At 41.8% G+C, this 25276-nt stretch overlaps 1 protein-coding gene across 5 annotated transcripts in view; it reads left to right on the top strand.

Moving 5' to 3' along the window:
• Positions 1-25276, top strand: part of rnf220a (ring finger protein 220a) — a 159185-nt gene that overhangs the window by 102065 nt on the left and 31844 nt on the right. For 3 of the 5 annotated variants that reach the window (XM_085139632.1, XM_085139630.1, XM_085139633.1), the window contains exons 3-4: positions 15003-15132; positions 23099-23150. In XM_085139632.1, coding sequence (XP_084995758.1) covers positions 15003-15132; positions 23099-23150 — 182 coding nt within the window. The remainder of the gene's footprint in view (positions 1-15002; positions 15133-23098; positions 23151-25276) is intronic. The other 2 variants (XM_085139631.1, XM_085139634.1) reach the window with 1 other exon arrangement.

Below are 25276 nucleotides of genomic sequence, written 5' to 3'. Positions count from 1 at the left end.
TTTGCATAATTGTTTTAATTTAGCCACACTGGAGGGCTTTGAGCATGAATGGCCTGTTTATGGTCATGTGAAAACATTTCAATCTGATTTAAGTCCAGCCTATGACTAGGCCACTCCAAAATCTTTATTTATGTATTTTTTTGTTTGTTTTAAATCATTGTGCTGATGCATAACCTTCAACTTCAGGTTGAAGGTTATCTTACAATCTTACAAATTGACAGGAAGATAGAATTCCTTGTTCAATCAATTATGGCAGTCCATGTCTTGAAGCAGCCATACAGCCCAGAGCATCACACTACCACCACCATGTGTGACGGTTAGTTCTGTTTTTCTGTTTAAGTGATTTCTTGAATCAGTATAATCAGTAATGTCCCTATTGGTTAATTTTTCTGCTAGTGTCTCTGTTTCTGTCTCTGTGAACATTATTAGTTTATATATTTTAGCTGTTTCTGTTATATACGATCTCAGTCCTTCTTCCAGTGTTCTTCATCACATCTTCTCCTCTTTATTTCAGTTATTCATTCGACTCTCGGATTCTCTCCATGACTTCTAGTCCTCCTTTTGGTCATTCCTCTTTCAAGTCCACCATGATGCACCCTACACATGCCATCATTTCCTCTTCCATGCTTACTCTCCTGCCTCCTTATCTCCTCCTCATCCTTACTCCATCCTTCCTTGCACCAGTCTCGGCCCTGCACCAGTCCAGATGTGGATCTGACTGTACCACAGTGCTAAAAAACAATAAGCCAGTCAGCCTGTGTAAGTGCATGTGTGTCTATCAGGATGCAAACAATAGGCTTATTCTTACTTGACCACAATAAGGACAGCCACTCTCTTCTCATTTGTTCACTGTTGCCTGTTAGTTGGTGAGACAGTAGGACAGACAGATGGAGAGGAAGACAGGGCAGATGCAGAGCCAGTCAGGACAATAACTAGACAGCTATGGAGACAGACTAACAGGTAGATAGGCAGCGAAGGAGCAAGCCCTGCTACCCAGCCTGCCTCCATTTCTCCCCCAATAACTCACTTTTCTCCCCCTTAGAGAGGGAAAACAATAAGATATAACAATTGGCAAATGGCTGAGGCAGGCGGAGCATTACAAATGAAATGTAATGTTGTTACAGTTTGGAAATAATGAATTATGAGGATAAGCGGGGATCTGTAAAATCGCTGTAGCGATTTACCGGGGTTTCATTTTTCAACTGTATTGAATTATGGGGAATTGGCCTCAGTCAACTGCAAAATACGAAATGGGGAAAAGGAGGATGATTCACCGTTACAATCTATGTGCGTGTGTGTGGGTGTGGAAAAGAGACTGTATGCAGTTGTGTGTAGGCATGCACAACCACTCACTGTTTATTTGTCTGTTTAAGTGCACAGGTGCTTGCACATTCACATGCATGCAATGTGGAAGCATTTCTGCATGTCTGCATGTCTATATGCTGAGTGTGTATGTGTGTGTGTCTGTCCTCCCCCTAGACCTGTTGAGGGCTTTTTCTCACTCACCCCGCCGCACATGTGATAAATGTCCCTTATCGCCTCTGTCATTGTAATAGTCCCACAACAGGCCCAGAGAGAGAGGGAGAGCGAGACTGGGGGTGGAGGGCAGGAGAAGGAGGGGGTCAGGGCAAGGGGGTGTTGAGAGAGTCACAGTGACAAAAAAAGTGGTGAGAGTGGGAGAAAGAGAGGAGAGAGAGAGGGAGAGATGGCAAGGTGGAATGGGATAGCTGGAGTTATCAGTCGGTCTTGTAGAGGAAGAATACGCATCAAGCTGCCAATCATCCGGCTTGAAAATTGCTCTGAGATTTGAGTCCCCAGACGGAGTATGTATGTGTGTGTGAGTGTGTGTAGAGAGGGAGTATCCAAAGCCCCTGTCGTCTCTGTGCTATTACTGCCCCCCTCCTCCTTCTTCCTCCCATCCAGCCATCTCACCCTCTACCCGTTTGTAAAGATCAAACTCGAAAAAACACGTCTCTTTACTCTCTGTCACTAGAACCTACACTCAGGCTGTTTGAAGCACTGTTGCCGTCAGTGGCACTGGCTATTAGGGGAGGGCATGAGACAGAGAGAGAGAGAAAGTGAGAGGGGGATGATGATGGAAAAGATGGAAAAGAATGGTGAGGAAAGGAGAAAAGAGAAGGAAGGTTAATGTGTGAGCAGAAACCATTTCAGTCGCTTTAATTTTCTATTGATTTCAGCTGCAGACTCCCTCACCTCTTTGTGTGTGTCTATGTGTGTCTGTGATTGGGCGTTTGGGTGTGTGACAGTCTCCAAGCTGTCTCCTTGCAGAAGCCAACAATACCAGAAAGTAAACAAAATTAGAGATCAATTGTTGTCCAGTTCAAACCCAGCAAAAATTCTGACAATTTTAAACTGTATTCTCAAGTGAAAACTATGTGTCCACAACTTTTTATGGGTTAAGGAACTCATAGTTTTCATTTTAATCTCAGACAGAAGCATGTGAGGACTCAGATCATGTGGAAATCTAAATGTCACCAAATTTAAAGATAAGTGATTTTCAGTGCTGTGAAAAAAGTGAGTGAGAGCATCTTTGAAAAGTACGCACTTTGACGTCAGTTATAAAGACGTTGGGTTCAGAGTTTTTACATTTATGAAAACTCTACCGATGCTGCTTTGCTACCAGCACAGTTTCATTTGGTCTCCCAGTTGCTCAAACACATTTATGAGGAGGACGATAAATGAGGATTTAAAAGAATTAAAGTAGAGATGTAGAATGTTATTTATTCAGGGAAACACTACCAAGGATGCTGCAAGAGCAAAATGTAGTGGAACATCGCCCTCTATTGGACAATGTGATATCACCTTTCAGAGAGAGGGAAAGGAAAGGACATGGATGGAGGAATAATTGATAGGCAGAGTCGTATAGAGCACAGAGATAGCAGACTGATAAAGATCACAATGATGTCCAATTGCAGCTGAGTGATGAAATTACTTGTTACACACATACACACAGTAGCCTCATGTGTGACCTGTGCAATGACCCACTCCAGCAGATAGGCATCTGTGGTTTTCTCATATCACGTTACCAGATATATAGTTTGTATACAGACAGACAGACCGAGGCCTCGTGGTGAATGCCATGTGGGTATTGGATATTCTTGTAGTTAAGACTAGCACAACTTCATTTTTCCATCTGGAGTGGGTTTTTCCTCAAGTGGTACAAGTCACTGTGGTCGACGATTTGTTGTAATGTTCTTTTATTTTAACCTAGTTTTATTGGGCTCTAAAATCTCATTTTAGAACAAAAGTGCTCACATAAATTAGATTTTGCGAGTGGTGTTTTAAATGATGCTCTCCCGCATTATGAAATGCCGTGAAAGTCGTGATTTACATAAGCAAACTCTTGAAGTCTGGACCCAGTTTGGTGCCAGGGACCGCTCTGATTCTTGGAACTCGGGAGTGACCCACAGCAGCCACATGTCATGAGGACATGGCAGGCAACCCAACCACACTGCAGCACCCTAAGGCGTAGGCGTGACCGAGAACTTAGGAAAGTTTTCATTATCTGGGTTGCAGTCATTTTTCCAAAGGAGCCTGTGGCTATTTTTTTTTTAAAATCCCACCAGGACAACTGACACCTAAAGAAAACACAAAGTTCCCAACTCCTTACTTGAAAGTTTATCTGCAAATAATTACACGGGATTTGCAGGAAACTTTTTACAATCTGACCAAACTTGCGAGAAAAAAAGCAGTGACTTTTATTCCCATCAAACTCGCCATCTGAGTCGTGCCAACAGAGATTAGCGAGATGCAGGAAGTTTGCTTTGTGTCTGTTTGATTTCTACTCCAGTGAGATGGGTAATATAGCAGACAGCTAGACAGACAGCTAGATAGATGGAAGGCCAGACTGCTCCCCTTGTATGAAGGATTATCCCCTATCCTCTGTTTGTGACAAGAGCTGATAAGGGCCTAAGAGGAGAGGCAGCAAGAGGCTGAGAGGGCCGGTGACACACACATATACACACACCCATACACACACATGCGTATATAATCTACAGTGAAAGAGATATCAATCCATCATTTAGAGCCGGGGATTCTGCAAGAGGAAATAGGTCCTTCTCAATCGCTGACAAGCAAACACGCACATGCACACAAGCGCACACACCTGCATCCGCCGTACAAAGGGGCTCATGAGCATTCAGAGTTGTAGATGGGGCTCTTTGAATGACTGTTCAATTTCACCGATTTATCTGATTTACATTTGGCTTTTGTTGTCACCCAGGCTATATATCAGTGTGTGCTTATAGCTGTTATTGTGTCTGAATGACTGGTGCTAATAGAAACCATAAATTCAAATGTTCTAATGTTACTTATTGCACTCTATAAATCCAAGTCGTGGATGAGCCAGAGGAGATGCACATGTGCATTTAACACAGCCGGTAATAAATGTTTTAATTTAGCCTTCATTAGCAAAAATGTAGCTAGAGTAAAATAATCACATTTATTTTTGGATCCCACTTTTTCATTTTGCATGCATTACAGTGACATATGAATTTGAGGAGTTGTTTAGATGACTGTTGTGGGAGTGTGAAATATCTTCCTGGTGAAGCAGGCTTGTTCTCGCTATTCTAGAGCGAACACAAAAGCTGAACATGGAAAGCACATAGGAAAGTATACCAGAAAAAAGAATAGGGGAAAGACAGGAAACTAGTCAAAGCACTGCAATCGTCAGGCTTCTCTGTCATGCTTCACATGTGTGTATGTGCATAAATGAATCTGCCACCATTTGACAGATGAGCCAATGATGGGAACATGAAATTACCCATTTCTTTCTACAAGACCACATCTCTAGAGAGATGTGTTGGATATGAGTGTATGTATCTAAGCGTTAACGTGTACTTGATATGTGTCATCCACCTCAGGAGGGAACCTCTGCCCTGATAGAACATCCTAAGACATGTAGTCATTCAGGCAAGGAGAGCAGAACACAGTAAACTTATATCAAAGTATTCTATAAAGCCTGAGTCTGAGGGTCTCTAATACTGATTAGAGTTTTCAAGAGCCAATCAAAAGGCTTCTATCAGTAAGTGGAATCTTATTGGAGGTTAGGGACTGCTGGCTTGAATGGGTTAGATGGATGAGTGCTGTCTTTAGAAACTGTAGCCAGTATCAGCTAATTCAAGGTCATGTAAGAAGTTAAGGCATCTTTTATTGCACCAAATTTAGATGAAGAAGAGCCAGTGTGGCTTATTTATACCCTAAAATATGAGTCATTTACCGTGTGCCAACCTAATTTAAAGCAGAAAAATCTTACATTTGTAGTCTTTCTGGCTGCATAGAAAAGAAAAGAACTGCAGCCAACTGATACTAATACTATGGAAAACTGAAAAAGAAAAATACAAGGTGACACAGAGAAGGTGAAAGAGATACAAAGAGTAAGGAAAGAAATAATGTAGTCTAAGTAGGACGAAGACAAAATGTTTCAGTGAGACAGCGAGAGAGGGAGGGCGTATTTGGCCCCGCATTGCTAAGCTCCAGGTTAGGTGGCAGGGCCATTTGGCGAAGGCGCTGGTGCTAGACTTGATGGATGAGACAAACTGCAGGCTCTTTTCTCTTGTAACTTTAAAATCATTAAGCCTTTTACACGGCCATGCAGATTTTTATGGCCACCTCAGACAATCTGCCGGGGTTCATGTCTTTAGATCAGCAAGATGGGAGAAAGCAGAGAAAGGAAGAGGATGGGCGTAATGTTCGATCTTTATGTAATGCAGCTCATGTCGCTCAGTAATGTTAATTTAAGGTTTGCTTTTTAAAATTTACAGTTATTTCTGGTCAATTTAATATAGGTTGGATTTAATTAAATAATATATGTAAGAAAGTGTTATGTCTTTATTTTTTTCTCCTTTTTGTGTACAAACATCAGTGATAGCCTAGATTTTGTTCATCAGTCACAGCCTACTGTAAAAAGCAAAAAAAAAAAAGAAAGAAAGAAAGAAATGTGGCCTTACATAAAATGGCAACTGCATAAAAAATAGAAAACTGAAATGTATGTATATTTGTGTGCCTTTTTAGGTTAATTTGTCAAAATGACTTCATTAATATTTAGCTATTTAAATTTTAGCTAGCTAAATACTATTATGATTGCTAGCTTTAGCCTTTGCTAACTTTAGCTAGCGAAGAATAAATTAACAGCAAATTTTCAATGACTACTGTTTCTTTAGGACAGAAAGCACATTCAATTTTAATATCAGAGTCTACATTTGTGATGACAAACTAAACAGTAGGAACCTGAACCGCTATGTAAAGCTGGTAATAACACAGCCAGAGTGATTTATGGCTAGATTAAGCCTGGGCTTAGCAGCTAGGCTACATTCTTCTACTTTGGACCGAAAACATGGTTTAGTAAGGAAACTTACTAGGTATTTGAAGGACAGTTTAAAAAATTCAATCAAAAATAAAATGCAAGAATCTTAAATACAGCTTGCAGAATCCACGATGCTGCGTGAAAATATTCAAATCTCCTTCAAATGACATAATGTGAAATTTAGTTTTATCCTTTTCCCGTCTCTTCTGATCCTCCTATCATAAGACAGGTGAGAATGGAGTTCAGCAGGTAATCCGCACTAAGAGGACGCCATGACAGTGATCTAAGAGTCTAATCTGCTGCTCCTCTTTGCCAGACACGTTTTGCAATAACAAACACAGAAAGGAATAACCAGGAGATACACAGCGAGGATATGAGTTGCATTACTTAAATCTAGTTATCTAAGATAAACCTTTAACCAGCAAATGAGGGGAACACACATGCTGGCATAACATATTCACATCACCTTCTGATAGGATTCTATTTCCTTTTTTCCTCTAAGTGTGGATATCGGTACAAAAGGCCAGAAATGTTAATGATAAACCAGCAGCAACAACAGTGTGGGAGGTACTATGATCCGCTCTAAATATTATCAATAACAACTCTGTGCGTGTGTCTTTATCCTTCAATCCATCTATCCATCCATCGCTCTCATTCTGCCTCCACAGGCTGCCTCCTCCGCTGTTAGGATTCAATTAACACGGTGCAGGCAGCCACGGCACCCTCATTAAAGCTAATTAGTTAAAACATCAGCCAATCTAGCGTTAATTGGCTTTGGTAATTAATTCAGCCGCTAGACCATATGAAAGCAGCAGGGAGAGCGATAATGAGAGGCAACGAGAGAGGCGAATCAAAGGAAAGGGAAGGGGGAGAAAAAAAGGAGAGTAAATGAGAGACATAAAGAAAGAATAAATAATAGGGAAGTAATATGCAGGAGACTATTTTTTGTGTTGATATGTGCTGCTGAAGACCAGCTCTAAGTGTGGATTAATAGGGCTATTGAAAGTCAAGCAAGTATGTCAGCTATATGGAGAACAGTCAGCAGAAAATATCAGCATCGATTAAAACGCACTGAAAGTTCCTGTTAATGGGCAACAGTAGCTATCAGACGATAAATAAAATATATAATGTCAAAGTGTGTGCGGAATTTGTGTTTGCAGTAATACTATTCACTATATTATTTAGTATAGCACACACACACACACGCGAGCGTGCAAGCGGGCAAGAAAACAGGCTGTGTTTGTGTGATTAGGGCTGACTCAGAGTATCTATTTCAAACTTGCTGATGTCCCTGTTTGCCCACTGACACGGCATGTTCCTGTCATGATTAGGCCCTTTGGGATGGAAATGAGTGCCGACAGGCCTCACGCCCACACCTCTCTCGATTCGGTATCCCTCCACCTCCACACAGCTGAGGAAGGAGAAATGGAATAGAGTCAGTCAGCACAGACAGGGCATAGGTCAGTAAAAGCAGAAGTGTCTTCCCTCTGTGTGACTTAATTATAAACACACGTCATACACTCCTAACTGCAGGCATAGCTTTCATATCCCATGTTCTAAAAGGATGCTAAATAAGAACAATGAATATTCCACTTAGTCTGCTTTTGCCACCTTCGGTTTCCTGCAAACCACTGGCACACTACATGTGGCTGTGTGTTATCGGGATTGGCCCGTGGCTGCTGCTTGTGCCTGTGGCTCTGTGGGTCAGCGCTTGGTTAATGCTCCATTAATTTACTTCTTTCTCGCTCGCCACTCTTGGACAGGAGCACGCACGCGCACTGACAAGGTGATTGATTGAATAAACAGCTGTCAGTAGTTGGCGATAACCTTACAAGCATCACTCCACTGTCTTCGAGACGAACACATATGCCTGTTGCCAGGTCCCAGGAGTAGAAGCAGCATTATACATGCTGACACACACACACACAGACACACACACACTGGGATCATTAGATCACAATTTATCACGTATGTTCAAACTAGGCAGCCGGTGATTTATGATGTGCTGATCTCTTGGGCTTTCCCTTTCTCTTTTCTAAATCCACCAAGTTTCATTTTAATTCCTTTTGAATTCTAAGAGTGTGTTTAAAAGTAAGGGGCCGTGAAAATGTTCTTCTGAGCCAAAACCTTTCCCCAGTGACACAAAAAGTATTGTGCATATAGTAGCAGTAGTGCAGTTCCTATCGATGTAAGACGAATGCATCTTCTATTCATTCTGCCTCTTATTTACCCACAGAAAAATTCCAATTGTCTTGAACAGACAGCATACATCCATACTCCTGCACACACACACACACACACACCTTTCCACTTGCTACCCCTCAGTCGGCCATCTCTTCATCCCTCCTCTCCTCTGTACGGCACCGACATTTCATTTGCTTTTCTAAAAGTGACAACCCCAGGGAGCGAGGGAGGGATAGTGAAAGACCCCGGTGATGAGTTTTGAGCAGGGCGTGGAGGAGTGCTATTTAAAAGTGCCATGCATCACTGTCAGGGAGTGAGACTGCACACAAACACACACACACACACACACGCACATATGCTCAGACAGACACAGGGAACGCACACGCTCGCAGAGAGCAACGCAAAGCAGCCCGGGTGGCAAACTGAAGTTGACCCCCCGTTCCATTTCATCAAATGTCCCCTGAATGAGCCACACAGCCTCATCTATTTTGCACGCGCGCCCATACGGAGGCAGTGATCAGCCTAGTGTCTAGCCTGGTTAAATCACAGCTCACTTAAGAGAAAAACCATATCACTTCACCGGGAGACCCACGCACACACACACCTTGCTGGTCCCATTTGTGTTAATGTGGCCCCCTGGTTTGGGGCTTTAGGGCTCATATTCGCCATTATGGAGATGATGGCTTTACGGAGCCCCTCTCACCTCACCTTGCATCGGTCTTGGGGAAAGACAGGGGAGAGTCGAAATGAAGGCTGACACCTCGACGGGATTTATTTGATTGCGGATGCGAAGCAGTGTCATTCTGGAGAAAGGGAGAATGCAACGAGAGGTGGAGGAGGAGGCCTAGACCCTGAGGCTAAGTGAAAGGAAGAAGAGGAGAAGATGGTGGGGTGAAGGGAAAGAACGACAGAAATAAAGGAAAGGAAAAGAAAGAGATTGGAAGGGAAGGGAGGAGGAGTCGGGGGGGAAGCAGAAGTGGCCCTCTTTCCCTTTCGTGAATCAAATCAAATTCCCCTTATCGCACATTATTTGAAGAGGTTATCGGGCGCGGTAATGCGGTTACACGCCGGGCCGCGGCTGAGAGATTTCCTTGTTTACCGATGTTGGCGGGTGTTATAGCTAACCGGCCGGGCGAGCGGGAGAGGGGAGGGGAGAAGAAGGGAGGTGGAAGAGGAGGAAGGGAAGACGAGAGACAAGAGGGTTGTAGGCATAAACACTTGATGCATGTCAGAAAACTCATTTAGGGGAACAACAAGGAGGGGGAATGGAAGTGTGCGCGCGCGCATGTGTGTGTGTATACACATAAGGTGAAGACAGTTGTTCAAGGACAGAAAAACAGCCTCTACATGTAGACACTTTGTAATTCCATTTGGGGAATGTGCAAGTGTGCCTGTTGCCGTGTGTTTGTGCGAACGTAGCATACAAACATACTCTGTATATGCCAAGCCATAAATCCGGCCTTCCTGTTTTCTGACTCTTACTGTTGCGCTTAAATCCAGTTTACATGCTCGGTGCTCATTAGCTGATTGTGTGCACCCTTTACAAGTCAATACAATTCTTTGCAGAACATATAAAAAATAGAAAAGAGTGATCAAGTTCATGGAAAGTCAAACATTTTGGTTTCTTTCTAAACTCCTTCATAAAGAGGACACGTTTAACCCAAAAATCTGTAAGTTTTTATAACAGTGCATTTCTTACTGCCATGTGCCATCAAGGCAAGCTATAAGAAGCGCATAGAAAAAGGGAAGGGTTCAGTGTACACCAATCTCCTGCTTCCTTAGAGGCCGCCATGTTGGGCGAGATAAAGGCAGACAGATGACACGCAATCCAGGTCATTAAATGGGATTTGGAGCCACAGTTTTGTGAGTACATGCTTTGCCTCTTAGCCCATTGAACCATGAGGACACCCCAAATGGTGTTTTATCTCTGGTCCCATTGAGAGAGAGTATTGAGCTGACAATCCCTGTCCTCTCTGGAGGTGGCCTTTTACCTCAGCTCATTGTAGTCTGAGACTGGGAGCCTGTGCTATCTAGCATCTATTGATTCCCACTTCATCTGGACCAAAGCAAGGAAGAGGGAGACGGGGTAGCACCGAGAGACTGAAGAGAGAGGAGAAAAAGTTTTATTTTACAAAGAAGAAGAAGAAGAACGCCAGTTGAAGTAGTACAAGAGGTTCAAACTTTTTCATCATTTCGTGATGACTAATGATTTACCAATTTTAGCTTTAGCAGCTTTTGGCTGCGCAGCCTCTGAAGTCTGAGAATTTTGAAAATAAGGATCACTCATATTTATTAGTGCACAATAAATATGAAAAGGGATATGAGGAAGAAAAGGAAGAAAGGAAGAAAAAGCAGTGTTGCAAATGGGGGAAATGAGCATGTAGGGTTAGGAAAGCAGAGAGTAAGGCTATTAGGATGAAAGTGAAACAAAAGGAAAGGAAGGGATGGCAAAGAAAAGAAGATCCCTCCTCTTTGCTCTCCACTCTTCCACATGATCTGGCTTTCTCCTCCTCACCATCTGCTGTCTGTAATTGCCTGTCTAGTTGTGTTTGTATGTGCGGCTCCTCTCATTATTTGAAAAGCCTAATCAAGGACGTATTTTGGGGTGATCATTGATTAAATTTAACATCGTTTCTGTTTTTTGAAAAACTAAAAATAAAACAGCCTTATGGTTATCTTTGCAATTTTCAGTCATTCCACTGACAGATTCACAAAGCTGAACTAGGAATTAGCTACTCAATTTGTCGTGTTAGACCAGCGTAAGTGTCGTGTCAGCAGTACAGCAGTCAGTAAATAAATCAGACTGGCGATCAGAAAAGTCAGAGGATATGCTTCCTGCCAGCTCGGTGACTTATTGTTTCGTGAAGCCACTGAGATCTGTTAACTGGCTCAAGTGACAGAGATGAAAGAAGGGAAAGTGGTGACAGGAGGAAATAAGGAAGAAGAGGAAAAGAGAGAGATAGTGATCTGGAAAGGAGAAGGAGTAAGTAAAGACAGATGGAGGGACTGGGAGAAGGAGAAAGAAGGGAAAGGAAGTCAGAGAAAGAGAGATAAGACGATCCATCTTGGCACATTTTGTAGGGTGGGAGGGTTCAGGCCTATATTCCATCATGGCTGTCAAGGAGACGCACACCTTCTCTCGGCTCTCCTGCTCCATCCATCCATCCATCCCCTCGTTTGGGCGGCCGACCAGTGCTTCACTGAGGAGTCTCAACACTAAAAAGTCCTGTCAGTCCTATTTCCTTGTTATTGTCCGGCCGTCTTCTCGCTCCAACCCCCCCTCCATCTTCTGCAGCTCCGGTGCCTTCCCCGTGCTACCCAAGATTAAACGCTCCCTCGTCGCGCCGCAGGGGGAGTGTGTGTGTTTTGAGCGTGTGAAGTCTAAAGCGGGACATGTGGATACACACATGTGTTTGCGTGTCGCCCCAACATTAATCATCTTTAAGGGGCTGACAAGCAGGGTGTGCGACATCGCATCACATCAGCACCACCCCACCCCCCATCCCTCCCAACCCTGCTTCTCTTCCTCTTCCTCCTTCGAGGGATTTTTCTGTCCGTTCGGCTTTCCCCATCGCTCACTTCCCTCGGGGAGCACTTGACAGGGAGAGGGGAAAAATAAGAGGAAGGGAAAAGAGAAAGTACATGGGAAGTAAAAATGACAGGAAAGGAGGAAAGACCACAACAGCAAACAAGTTTTAAAAAAAGAAAAGAAAGAGATGAAGAGTGAAAGTTTTGACAAGACTTTTAGGGCAAATAAACAATGCATGGCATTACATTTGGATTCATTGGGGGCCTGTTTTGGACTGAAAAATGTTTCATTTGCTAATTTTGCAAGTTTTATGTGACAATTTTCATATGGAGACACACTTGTTGCTGATATATTTAATATTTTTTAGCTTTAAAAAAAAATCTTCCTTTTAAAAAAATGCAAAGTTTCCCTTCAGTGTTTGATTGAATGCTTTGTGTTGCAGGATTTATGAAATTATCTATTTATTTTCACATATTGTGGCTGATTTTATATTTTGGTCTATGTTTAGTGCTGCTTTTATGTTTTTGGTGACAGCAGTTCCCATCTAAAATCTAAAAGCTGTTAGCTGTATTTATTCCATCACATCAGAGAAAGTCAAATTTGCATGTCTTAGGAATATGTTTGGTCTTAATGTGCTGGTTCATATTTTCTGTAAAAAAAAGTTTGAATTCAAACCACTTCACACAACCCAATCATTCCTCCACTTTAGTATGTTTTCCTCTTATTCATTGTTGCTTTTCTGTTGTCGTAAATGTGCAGCTACATGTCTTTATCATCAGTCTGCCAGTACAAAAATAACCTCATTCACAGAGAATCGTTCAAACTTCAAAAGAAAATCACCTCTTATTGAAATGCACAAAGTAAACTTTCACCATGCAAAACAAGCGTTTACACTTCTTTTTTTTTGGACTCAACAATAATCAAGCATATGTTTGTGTGCGCGTCCGCGACCTCCAGGAGTGCGTTTGTCTGCAGAATAGAAAGCGGCCCCATCGGCTGCAGAGGGGGATTGGATCTGTTCTTTGTTTGCTGTGGCGGACGGCGGACGGCTTCAGCATGACTCAAATTATCTTGTCAAAGCAATAAAGGGGAGAGAGGAGGTGTGCAGGGGCTGAGAGGTGGGGTAAAAAGGAGATGAAGAAACAAGGAGAGAAAGGGTAAAATCAGAAAGGAGAGGGGTAGTAAGGGAGAGAGAAAGGAAGAAATGAAAATAAAGAAGATGAAAAAGAAAGGAAGAAAGAAAAAACAAAGAAAGGATTGTAGGGAGAATCAGAATGCAAAAAAGAGAAGGAAACATGTAAAAAAGAGATAGAAAAAGAGAGAAAGAAGGTAATCGATTACCTATTTTTCAAAGTCACTTAACGTGTCCAGTGCTGTGGGCTGTGTTAAGCAGCAGTGCAGGAGAATGGGAGGCTAGTATGCATGCACACGCTCTGAGAAAAGAAGGGCAGCGGCAGAGGTGGGTTGTCGAGGGGGGGCGTTTGTGCGTGCTTTCCGTTACTAGTTGTATCGTGAGTCCTTTTGCAGGAAACTGTGAGCAAGGATAAATGCCCCCCAAGGGCTGCATGGGTATGTATAGGAGTGTGTGTATGTAACGTTTGTGCATTAAAAAGAAAAGAAAAAGAAAACGGTTCACTAAAGACAAGGCAGATAGGGAGTCCCCCCGTACCTGGTCCCCTTGTTGCCGTGGTGACAAGCGGTCTAAACGGGATGTCCTGGCTGAGGCGGGGCCTATTGTTTGCGGGCTAAAAAAAGAACTATTTGATTGGCTATCCAGGAAATCAGGAAGTGTCCTCCAACTCTAAGCACTGATATGATTTCAATAGATGGTATTTTTAGCCAGGTTAGACAGACAAAGCACAAACACAAAAATGCATACGTTCCAACACGTACGCAGTGCTCGACACAATGACACACACACACACAGAGAAACAGGTGTGGCCCCACCCTATGCCCTGCTGATCAAGGACAATGAAGTGAGGTAGTGTTGGCAGACTCTATACAGCATTATCTCATCCATGGCAGACACTTCTTTAACTCCCCTTCTAACACCACCTCCCGCTTTGACCCCAGAGCAACATTACACAATGGATACTGTAGAGCACTCTAGTCCGCTTTTGTACGCGTGTAATCCAGAAATGTATACTGTGATGCTTGCTGAAGATGCTGGCTCCTTAAACCCATTTTCTTGCTTTTACCCTAAAACTTCTGCTTCACTGCCACATGACAAAGTCTGTCAATACTATGCAAAGAGATTTATGTAGGGAATTTATGCAAGGTCACCACATGCTCTAGCATCTTGTCAATCACAATGTGGCCGTGTCCTAAAGCATACCCTGCATGTTTTTACTGTATGGAAACATATTTTTATGAAGTGACCATTTTGACTTAAATAAGGCTTGACGTGAGTGACTGAAACAATGATCTCTTTAGCAGATGGCCGCCCCTCCCTGAGCCTGGTTCTGCCGGAGGTTTCTTCCTGTTAAAAGGGAGTTTTTCCTTCCCACTGTCGCCAAAGTGCTTGCTCATAGGGGGTCATATGATTGTTGGGTTTTTCTCTGTATCTATGAAGTGCCTTGAGGCAACTTTTGTTGTGATTGAATTGAATTGTATTGAATTAGGAAAATGCCAACTGAAGTTGTAGATGGAGTGAGTATTAGGGTCATTTTCTCACAGACTTCTTTGCGATAGGACCCACTTTTGCACTCATAGAAGTCGCCCCCTGCTGGCCATTGTAAAACTACATTTTTAAGGTACTTCCACACTAGCTTCATTTGTACTCGATGGGATTCTGCAGTAATAAAACAACAGTAATAAAAAATAATATCTGAGGTGCATTCTGATACCATATAATTAAACACTCAACGTGTAAGGTTTGTGCATGAAAAAAGAAATGGTTGGGTGCTTATATCTCTTATGCTGATATTCTTGTCACTGTGTGTTTCTCTTCATTGGTGTCTCCAGGTAAAAAGAAGATGTCCCTGTATGACAGCCAGGCTCCAGTCTGTCCCATCTGCCAGGTGTTGCTCAGGCCTGGAGAGCTACAGGAACACATGGAGACAGAGATAGAGAGGCTAGCCACCATCTGCCTCAGGTAGGACTGAGCTCTCTCCTTAACAGAGTCAAATATTTATTATAAGCGTTACTTTAATGATCTGTAGGTATGTATATATGTCTTTATATACCCTGTTTGGGTCAGTCTCAATGAAACTGTGCACGAACACGTTACACAAACATTATTAACATCTATATGTTTAAAGCTAAGTTTAACCCGGTGTCTTACAATAACGGACACGGTTGAATGAAGGTATAATGAATCCTGTAATCTTGAATTGGAAACATTGTCCCGGGTATGAAATAACAAATTGGGATGTCTCATAATTTCATTAAATTAAATAACATGAATCATATTACCAGGATATATTGGTGGATACAGAGTAATTTTGAAGGATTATTACCGCCTGTATTTCAACTCAGATTTTATGTCCAGCTCGCTGACCTATTTTTTTATTCTGAACAAAGATTTTGGTATCATAAATCTGCATAAAAGGCAGGAGCACGCTGTCAATGCAAAGCTAAGTGTTTCCTACAGGGATTAGGATTCAAACCCGTGACCTCAAGTTCACTTCTGCCCCCTTTCTTTCCCCTCACGGCAGTTGTACGAGCTGTTTTACGATGGACAAATCAACTCCGAGCCCTTGTAACGATGGAACACAACCATTAGGACCCATATTTCACCTTGACCACGCGTCGGGTTTTGTGTGCGCACCTACGTCTGTGGTTGTGACCCGGTGTCCACCTAAGCGGCCCAGTTTTATGATAGTACCCATTAACCTGAAGGAAAAGGGCAACAGATAGCGTCACCCCAAGTGGAAATCACACTTCATTTACCCACCGTTTACACTGTGCGCACCCCTCCTCTTGTCTCTCCCTGTCCAAACACTATACCACTTGTTTCTTCTCTTCCATTTATTTGCAATCATTTATTTATTTGATTTTTTTATCTCTTCCTACAAATCTTGTTTTCCCCCTTTGCTTAATAGGCCTTTACTGTTCTTTTTTCTCACATCTCATCTATGTTTCATTAGTTATTTCTTCATGATCTTTTGATTTTTAAGTCAGTTCCAGTCCTTTAAGACCAAAGCAATGGCCTAACTTCCTGAATAAGTCAATTTGATATATATTTTATATAGCTATGAGCTTTCTATTGTAACCCAACAATACTACAGAGAAAACCCCAACAATCAAACAACCCCCGTTGAGTAAGCTGACAGCTGGAAGTAAAAACTGCCTTTTAACAGGAAAAAACCTCCAACAGAACCAGGCTCAGGGAGGGGCAGATGTATGGAGGGTAAGATGTATGGAAAATAGGACAGTGCAGGAGAAACCGATGGACAGAGATGGATTGCCTGCCAAAAGAACCCGAATCAAACAAATAATAGAAAACAAAGAAAATGTAAATGTATAATTATGAAGAACATATATGTATGGAAAAGAATTTAGGAAATGATCAAACTGAGCATCAGCCAGGCATTATTGGACAAATAGCCAAATCTTGTTTTATTTTCTAAGCTATCAGCCACATCTCAAGGCTTTAATCCGTGGATAGAATTGGTTCAGTTGTCATCCAGAAAGCCAGGAGATGTGGCTGGGAGCTCTGGGGAAACGTGGGAGCCATGCATCATCTAATAATATGGCAAGGTGTCTGTGTGTGTTTTAATAATTAATAAAGGTTAGTAGTTTGTCCTTCCTTCTGGCAGTGTGGGATGCTAGCCCTGGGAAGCCTAGTTCTGATGTCCACTCTCTGTCTCTCTCTCACACACATACACAGTTATTTAAGGAAATAGCATCATCCTGGCCTCAAAAGGGGTGGTGGCTAATGTCACAGCTGGCTGATTTGCCTACTTGCCATTAGATCCATACGTACACCACAAAAAAAGGGAACAAGAAGAAGCAAGAACGGAGATGTTGAAGATATTTTGTAAAAAGCACTTCCTCTGTATCTGTGAGTGATCTAAAGAAATGTGAACAGGAGATAAAACCGAAAGGGTTGTGTGCATTATATCACAAAACTAACCCGCCAATTCTAAATGGCACACCCACCCACCGTGTCTCCTTCTCTCTGGCTCTCTGCATGGGAGCTGCCATTATTGGAAGTGACAGTGGGAATTTGGTCCAATTTGTGGTAAATGTGCCTTTAATGACGAGCAGCGCTTGCTGAATGAAAGAACTGTGGGTATGGAAACGAAGGTGTGTGTGTGTGTGTGTTTAAGAAGCATGTGTTTCTACTTGTTTTGCCCTTCTGTCCTAGTTGCTCTTGCTACATGTAAATGTACAAGTGTTTGATTGCAACTGTCAGTCCGTGTCCTCTCTTCTGACTGCGAGCTCTGTCACTTGTTCATAGGACATGGCTTTTCATGTTTAGTCATCGAAATCACACAGGCACACACACACGCACACACACACACACACACACACACACACACACACACACACACACACACACACACACATACAGAGTTTGGCAAATGGAAATCTATCATGCCCTGTACATGTCAGGTGGCTTGGGGCAGGCAAAGTAATCTACATACCCCATCGCCCCCCTCCTCACCTCTGCTCCTCTTCTTCTCCCTCCTCCTCTATAATCAATTTGCCTCCACTCAAGCCCCCACCTCTCCACCAGATGACACAAAAAGGCAAAAAGCAATCAGTATTTTGAGTTTAGTACCATCCCTGCATTCTTCCATTCTTCCCTCCATCTCCATCCACCAAGAAACGACTTATTCATCTTTAGTTGGTTCTCTCTCTTTGCCCCCTCTGGTTGGGAGTGGAGGTGTGAGGCCGTCACTACAATTCAGTAGCACTGTGTACGACCGATGCAGATTTAACCAGGATGGAGGTGAGTGGGCAGTTGTTAATTGAATTCCATCAAATTACTGTTCAAAACAAATTCAACAGGCACTGCTAGCACTAAAAATAGGATAAATATACAATCCTGTTGTTGATACTTATAGTCTGAGTAATGTGAAATACTCCACAGTAGTTGCGTAGTGAGATCAAGGGATACTTTAAACAATTACAGCAGTCTGAGATTGCATATCTGTGACACAGCTGGAAATCGCCACTATTGCATACACAAATTATTAAATCTCTGGAAGGATATCTGGATCTGAATAGTTTCATATATTGTGTTGAAAACTTGACAGTGATTTTCTTATCTCAAACTATGTATAAGTAAATAGTTAATTCCAAATTTTGCCTTGTTTCTTACAATCTTTCATTAAAAATAAATCCAGATTCAGATCTGGAGCACTTCCAAAGCTGAATATAATAATAATAATAATAATAATTATTATTATTATTATTATTATTATTATTATTATTATAAGCTTTATTATTATTATTATTATTATCTTTATTTTAATAGTAGTTTTTATAAAGCAGAGTTTATAAAGTGCTTTGGCAAGTAGGCAAAAGCAAAAGCAACCAGAAAGCCAAACATTAAAGTCACACCCAGCCCTGACGAGTAAAATTCTGCAAACAAATGTGCCAAGCAATTCGCATTACTCCTTTGGCAGAGTTACTTACTTACATGCAGAGCAATAAGATGACCTTCAAGTGTAAATTGACTGTGTTCACCAGGGTGCAAGGGACACAATAAGACACTTTTGAGTTGCTGTATGAACAGCATTGACAACAGCAATTTTTCTAGCTTTATCTCTAAAATATTGACTCAGGAAGGTGTAACAGCCTCCAGAGTTCTTGAAGTGTCCCCTTGATATTTGTCAAAAGAGCTTCAGCACAAGAAATGATTGCAAAATAAATAACAATAGTAACTTAAATATTAGTGTATGTAATGGTTATTATGTGTACCTTTGCATAACATAAAATTCACAAAGCCAAACTGTCTACGCAGAAATCAACTTTTTAGACCCTGTTAAAAATGGTGATGAACTAAAAATGTAATGATTAGAATGTTTTTAAAATTAATGGATCAAATTTCCACAGCTAGTTCTAGATTTGATACATAACCCTGTACATTTTATACATATCTTCCTACAATTTTTAAATTTTTCTATAAATATTCTGTACATTGTTACCTATAGGCACAATTCGGCTGCTTATGTTTATAGGACCACCTTCTGTCTTCCTTTTATATTAAATTTTTTCCTTGCTGTAAGAGCTCTGTAACACCGAAATTTCTCATCCGTGGGACAATAAAGGTTTATTCTATTCTATTCTATTCCAGTTTTATTTTATTGTGGATGGTGAATGACAAAATGTTACTTTTGACCTGCAAATTTTAATATCCATCTGATACCAAGTCGGGCCTACATTACCAATACCAATATATTTAACCATAAGCCAGCTTATGCAGGGAAGAGCAGTGTGACAAGACTCATTAATTTGTCATTTCTGAGCACGTTTTAATGACCACTAAATCACTTTCGTTTTAATTTCCACAATAATTTGTTAACAAAACAAAACATGCCTTTCAGCTTTTCATGCATTTTGAAACTGTTGTTTTTTTTTCTGTTTTTTTAAAGAACTGCAATGTAAATGTGCCTGTCTCTAAAGGACTTTGTGTCAGTATTTGTTGTTTTTTAAAATACATGGTTGAGTATATCGTTTCATTTCCCCAAAAACCCTGAAAACTGATTTATCACCATTGTTTGGACTAAATATTAAACTTACAGGCTATAAACACAATATCAATCCTATCATGCTGGTATCAATCTGATACCAATACCAGCATTTGTATCGATCAGTCAGCATTGATATTATTTACATGCACTGATAATATTTATATATATTTGGATCAATCTACCTACCTCTACAAAAAGCTATAAAAACTATTTGTGTGAGGCACCGACATGCCCTTACCTCTCCTACACGTGCCTCATTAGCAACACATTTTAAATCGCATCTGTCATTCATCCTTGCCTCCTTTTTCCTACTTGCCTGGTGTGTTTGTTTCACTTTGCTTTGCTGCTCATTTCCTCAATCTTCTCCTCGCTTTCACATGGCAGCCAGCTGGAATTTCCAGCCCTATAACCCTCGCTATCAAAAATTCATAGAACTGGGCACGCAGATGTGTGCAAAGCGCTGAGAAGAAGCGGCAGCACACCAGCTCTCCCATCACTCCCTCTCTTCCTTTCTCTAGTTTTCTGTCTCCTTTCATCTTTCCCTCGCACGATGTCTCTCTTTATGTTGCCCGCTCGTTCTCTCTCACCACATTTCTCTCACCTCACATTTCATCCCCCCCCCAGCTACCCCAACTCCTCTTTCATCTCTCTATCACCCCCTCTGTCACCGTGGCAATTTTCTCCCATCGTGGCAGGCATGCAACTGCTGTCCTCTCTCGCTCTCTTCCCCTCTCTCTGTCTCCCTCCTTCTCTTGTCGCTGTTTGACACTGTCAACAAGCAGGTAGAGTTGGCTGTTATTGTTGATGCCTCTGCAGAGGTTCCAGGTAATGAATAAAAGAGCGATAGAGGGAGAAGGAGAGAGAGATGACAGAGACAAAGATAGAAAAGGGGGTAAGGAAGGTGTGTGTTTGTGAGTGTGCTGGTGGTGGGGTGTTGGCAGATTCCCCTGCATTACACGGCAGCTTGACTGTGTCACCCATGTTTATTCTCTTTGTTGGCGGAGGTGTGGCCTGCTGTTCTGTGGTTACACACACAGTTGCAAAACAACATGCAGGTGCATATGCACATCCACAGGTAATGGCAGGTTTCTACATACGAATTCACCATCAACAGAGACATAGAATATATACATAAGCAAACACCCGTCCTGCACACCGAGACACAGGCGTACATACTCTAGGTATGCAACTAAGTCATCTCAGAACAAAAAGAATCAGACATGAGTGAAAATAACAACTAATAACTAACTACTCACTAAGCCTATTTCTTTTCTTGTGACATTGTATAGCACAAATGTAATTGGAAAAGTAAATTGGAGTACATTTCAAGTTCAAATCCTTGCACTGTTGTATTTTAGTTTAATTATATACACTGCTAAAAAAAAACACAACTAGGAAGACTCATCAGATCTCAATGGGAATAAATCAGGATGGATATATCTATCTATACTGATATGGACTGGATAATGTGCCAGGAACCAAAGGATGACACATTATTTGATGGAGTTGGAAATGATCAACCTACAGAGAACGACACCCCAAAAAATCTAAGAGAAAAACTGAGTTTGCTGAAATTTAATTTCAGCAAACTCAAAGTGATATTCCTCGGTTTGTATGGCCTCCACATGCTTTTATACATGAATTACAACCTGTGAGGGTCTGACAGTGCTCATCCTGTTCCTGCTTGCATAAAGGAGCAGATACCAGCCCTGCTGATTAGTTAGGGAGCTCAAGGATGCAAATGTTTCCAATCACAGAAGCCTCCCACGAAGAGCTCTGTTGAAGCATAGATTGTATGTAGAAGATGAAAATGGCCTCTGAGGCATCACCAATTGTTTAGCAGCATTCTGTTGCTAAAGCTTTAATCTGAGTGCCATTTTTGGTGTTCAATGTGATCTGGCTGAGAAACCAGGAGTAACTGCACAATTATCGACTAGAGGCTTGTCGATCACCTGATTGAATATGTTTTAGGACTTACATTTACAAAACATCACAACATAACGATGTATTCAGTGTGAACTGAAACTCCCAACTGAGGCCATAATCTCATCAGGAAAGAGCAAAAGAGCTGAAACACAGAAAGCAGGCTGAAACACACTTTTTTATGTGTCTCAGATCAATATAATTCAAGGAATCTTGTTTTAATTTGATTGAAAAATGGGAAAAAAAATGAAACAAAAGCCTGGTTTATGTGTAAACCACATAAACCAGGCTTTATGTTAGCCGGGTTCCTCTTTAGATGCACTGACAGTGATACACCGAGTGCTGCTGTGCACAGAATAATTTTTTAGGAAATATATAAAAAGAACTACACCCTGCTTCACATGTCCTTTATAGGAACAAATACTTCCATTGCACTTTGACACGTCCATCACCCTCCCCACTCCTTGCTTCCTCTGTGCAGCTCTGCATTATATTTCACCGCTCTTATATTGCCCTTGTCTTGCTCTTACTCCTCCTTGTGCATCACTTTGTAAATTCTTCACTTCAGATAAGTGACATATAAATAAGGCTTCTTATTCTTATTACCCACCCATCCATCCATTGAAAAAGGAAATCCCTTGTCTACCAGGGCATGCTGTCAGATTAGAGGTTGTGCTCAATTCAGTTTTAGGCTCCCTTCCCTTTGTGGTCTGCCACCGTCTGTTTGAATCTGTTCGTGTGTATGTGTGTGTGTGTGTGTGTGTCCAAGAGGGTCTGGTGAGCTAACAGGGTCTCAAAGCAAACATGACAACCCTGTCTCGCTTCGTCAACGTCAGGCTTGTCGCGAGGATTTGTGAAGCTCGGAGAAATTTATCTCTGTGTTTGGGTGAAAGTCTGAGAGACAGAGGACGGCAGAGGCAGCAGATGGGCGAGAATGATGGGGAAGGTAGACAACCAGGCGGGGGAAGAAGAGAAGAAAAAGTGGGCAATAAAAAACAAAATGAGAAAAATCAATTGAGAGCAGAGGGGTCCGTAAATGTGACGGGGGGGGGGGGGGGGGGGGTCAAAATAAAATAATGTGTCTGTATTTGAAGAATACAAGCATTTATTCGGTATGCAACTAACCCCAGCTTTGGGCACCTTTGTCCTTATAATATTTATTTGCTGACAAGTCAAGCCACTGTTAATCATCTTATTGCCTGCTTCTGTGTATGAACATGATGAGAGAAAGCAGCCAAGTGAACTGAGTGCGCTGCTGCATTTATAAGTCATCATAAAGGTTCGATGAGAATAGAAGAGTGATGGATGAAAGTGAATGAAAACATTATCAAGAGTCTGATAAACTGATTTGCAAGTGAGTCGCAGGTGAAATTCACAGATATTAGTTGTGTGTTAGTGTGTGCAGGGAGTCAGAACGTAACCAGAATCCACTCAGGATCACAGTATGTCATGTGATCTCACTGATTTCCTTTTTCTCTTCTTTCTCTGCAGCAGTAAGAACCCGTCACCCAAGGATGGAGCGGCCACTCCAGGAACCCCCAAGGTGAGCCCAGCAACACTGTGTACTGTGTGTAGGAGATAATAAATTTTATTTAGATAGAAACATTTACATATTCATGTAAGCTAAAAACAAGAGAAAGATGCAGGATTAGATGAGGTTAGATTTCAAAGTATTATACCTACTTTTCAGTAGTGCAGCGTACTTTCTTTACCATCCAGCTACCAGAGTTGTTACTCAGTTTCTGTTCCTCTCTGCTGCACTAAGGGGAAATCAGCTGGACTGTCTTACATCTTATACAAACCAGTGCCAGTCTCCCTTGTCTAACGGGCAGCAGGGCCAGGAAGCACTGTACTGTGATTGTTCCAATTAGAGAGACAGAGAGAGAATGCAAGCAGAAAAAAAGACAGAAGAGATCAAACTGCAGGAAGACGAATTTATGATCCCATCAGGAAGCCTTTTCTTACTGTTTCTGTGTCTTCATCTGGCTAAGGCCTCTTTTAAAAGACTTCTGACATCTCGTATTGTCAAAAGACCCAACATAATACTCCGACTCTACTCACAACTTGTGAGCGCTGTAATGACTATACAGTTCAGCTCAATTCAATTTTACTTAAATGGCACCATATCACAACAACAGTACCCTCAAGGTGCTTTATATTGTAAGGTAAAGACGCTACAATAATACAGGGAAAGTACCAGCAATCAGACGACTCCCTCTGAGTAAGCACTTGGCGATAGTGAGAAGGAAAAACTCCATTTTAACAGGAAGAACCCTCCAGCAATTCAATTCAATTCAATTCAATTTTATTTATATAGCGCCAAATCACAACAAAAGTCGCCTCAAGGCGCTTCATAGATACAGAGAAAAACCCAACTATCATATGACCCCCTATGAGCAAGCACTTTGGCGACAGTGGGAAGGAAAAACTCCCTTTTAACAGGAAGAAACCTCCGGCAGAAGCAGGCTCATGGAGGGGCGGCCATCTACCATGTCTGTACCATATGTAGGAGAAGAAAAGGGAAGAAATTGTTTCTCATATTGGAGAAATCATCCAAACTGCCTGATTGTGGCACTGTGTTCATTGTTGTGGCTTGGCAGGGGTTACGCAGGTTTGCATTAAACAAGTTATAGTGGATTACTGTATTCACCCTGTCTGTATAGGCCAGTATCCAATGTACTGCTGAAATATCGGTTTCCAGACCTCTATAGTGTGAACTCTCCTATTAACAGGGTGTAAACAGTTTATAAAAGTAGGATATATTAATTCATCCTTCATCGTTATTTTAACAGACGTTTGGTGCTCTAGTAAATCATTTATGTCGGTCTGCGGTGTATTCTGGATCTGTGTTTCCTAAAGATCCCTAAAGTCATCAAGTTCCTTCATTATCTCCACATTTGTTTTAGCCGCTGACTAAATACCAGGTCAAAGTCTTATAGGCCACTGCAGGAAGATGTGCACTTGGATTGCAAACGAATATACAATTCGGGTTATTCGCTTTCATTCCCTTACACCTTTGGGTGCTGACCCGGGCTTAGAGCAGTGCTCGCAGCACTGTGGGTGGGCTTGTACTTGAGAGAGGCAGACAATGCCGGGTTGAGGGGTGAGTGCTGGCCTTCTCTTCCAGCCGTGACTGCGCATCACACTGATGTTGTTTAGTATTCAGCTGCAGGCCATGGAGAATGGAGAAGGCCAGTCTGAAGCACACGGGCCTGTTGTTGTCGTTCCCAGCTTGGTATGCATCACCCAGCTGTGTTAAACCGGAGATTAACCCCGACACATCTACTCATGTGGTACTGTGCCCACTTGCTAAGCTAAAGTGAGGAGGAAATGTGAGATATGTGTCGGACCGGACATAAATATGTGAGATGCCGCACCACCCACTGTGCATTTTAGCAAATTTAAGTCCTTTTCCCAAACAAACCAATAAATATGTTATCATTTACACAATGCATGTTTCTGACATTCTGACATTTCCAGTGACTCACCTAACTGTAACCTTAAGCACAACTTTTGTTAGGAACAGACCTTTTTTTCACGTGTTGATTTAATTGGTTGGTTTAAAAGACCAGATTTTCAGGGAGATCTTCATTCATAATTTCTGTATAGAATACTGTTAAATGTCATATTGTAATGATAAAACTTAAGCATATTCCCAGAAGGCCCTCA

Source organism: Neolamprologus multifasciatus, chromosome 18, assembly GCF_963576455.1.
Source record: "Neolamprologus multifasciatus chromosome 18, fNeoMul1.2, whole genome shotgun sequence".
NCBI lineage: Eukaryota > Metazoa > Chordata > Actinopteri > Cichliformes > Cichlidae > Neolamprologus > Neolamprologus multifasciatus.
This window is presented reverse-complemented; position numbering and strand designations above follow the sequence as displayed.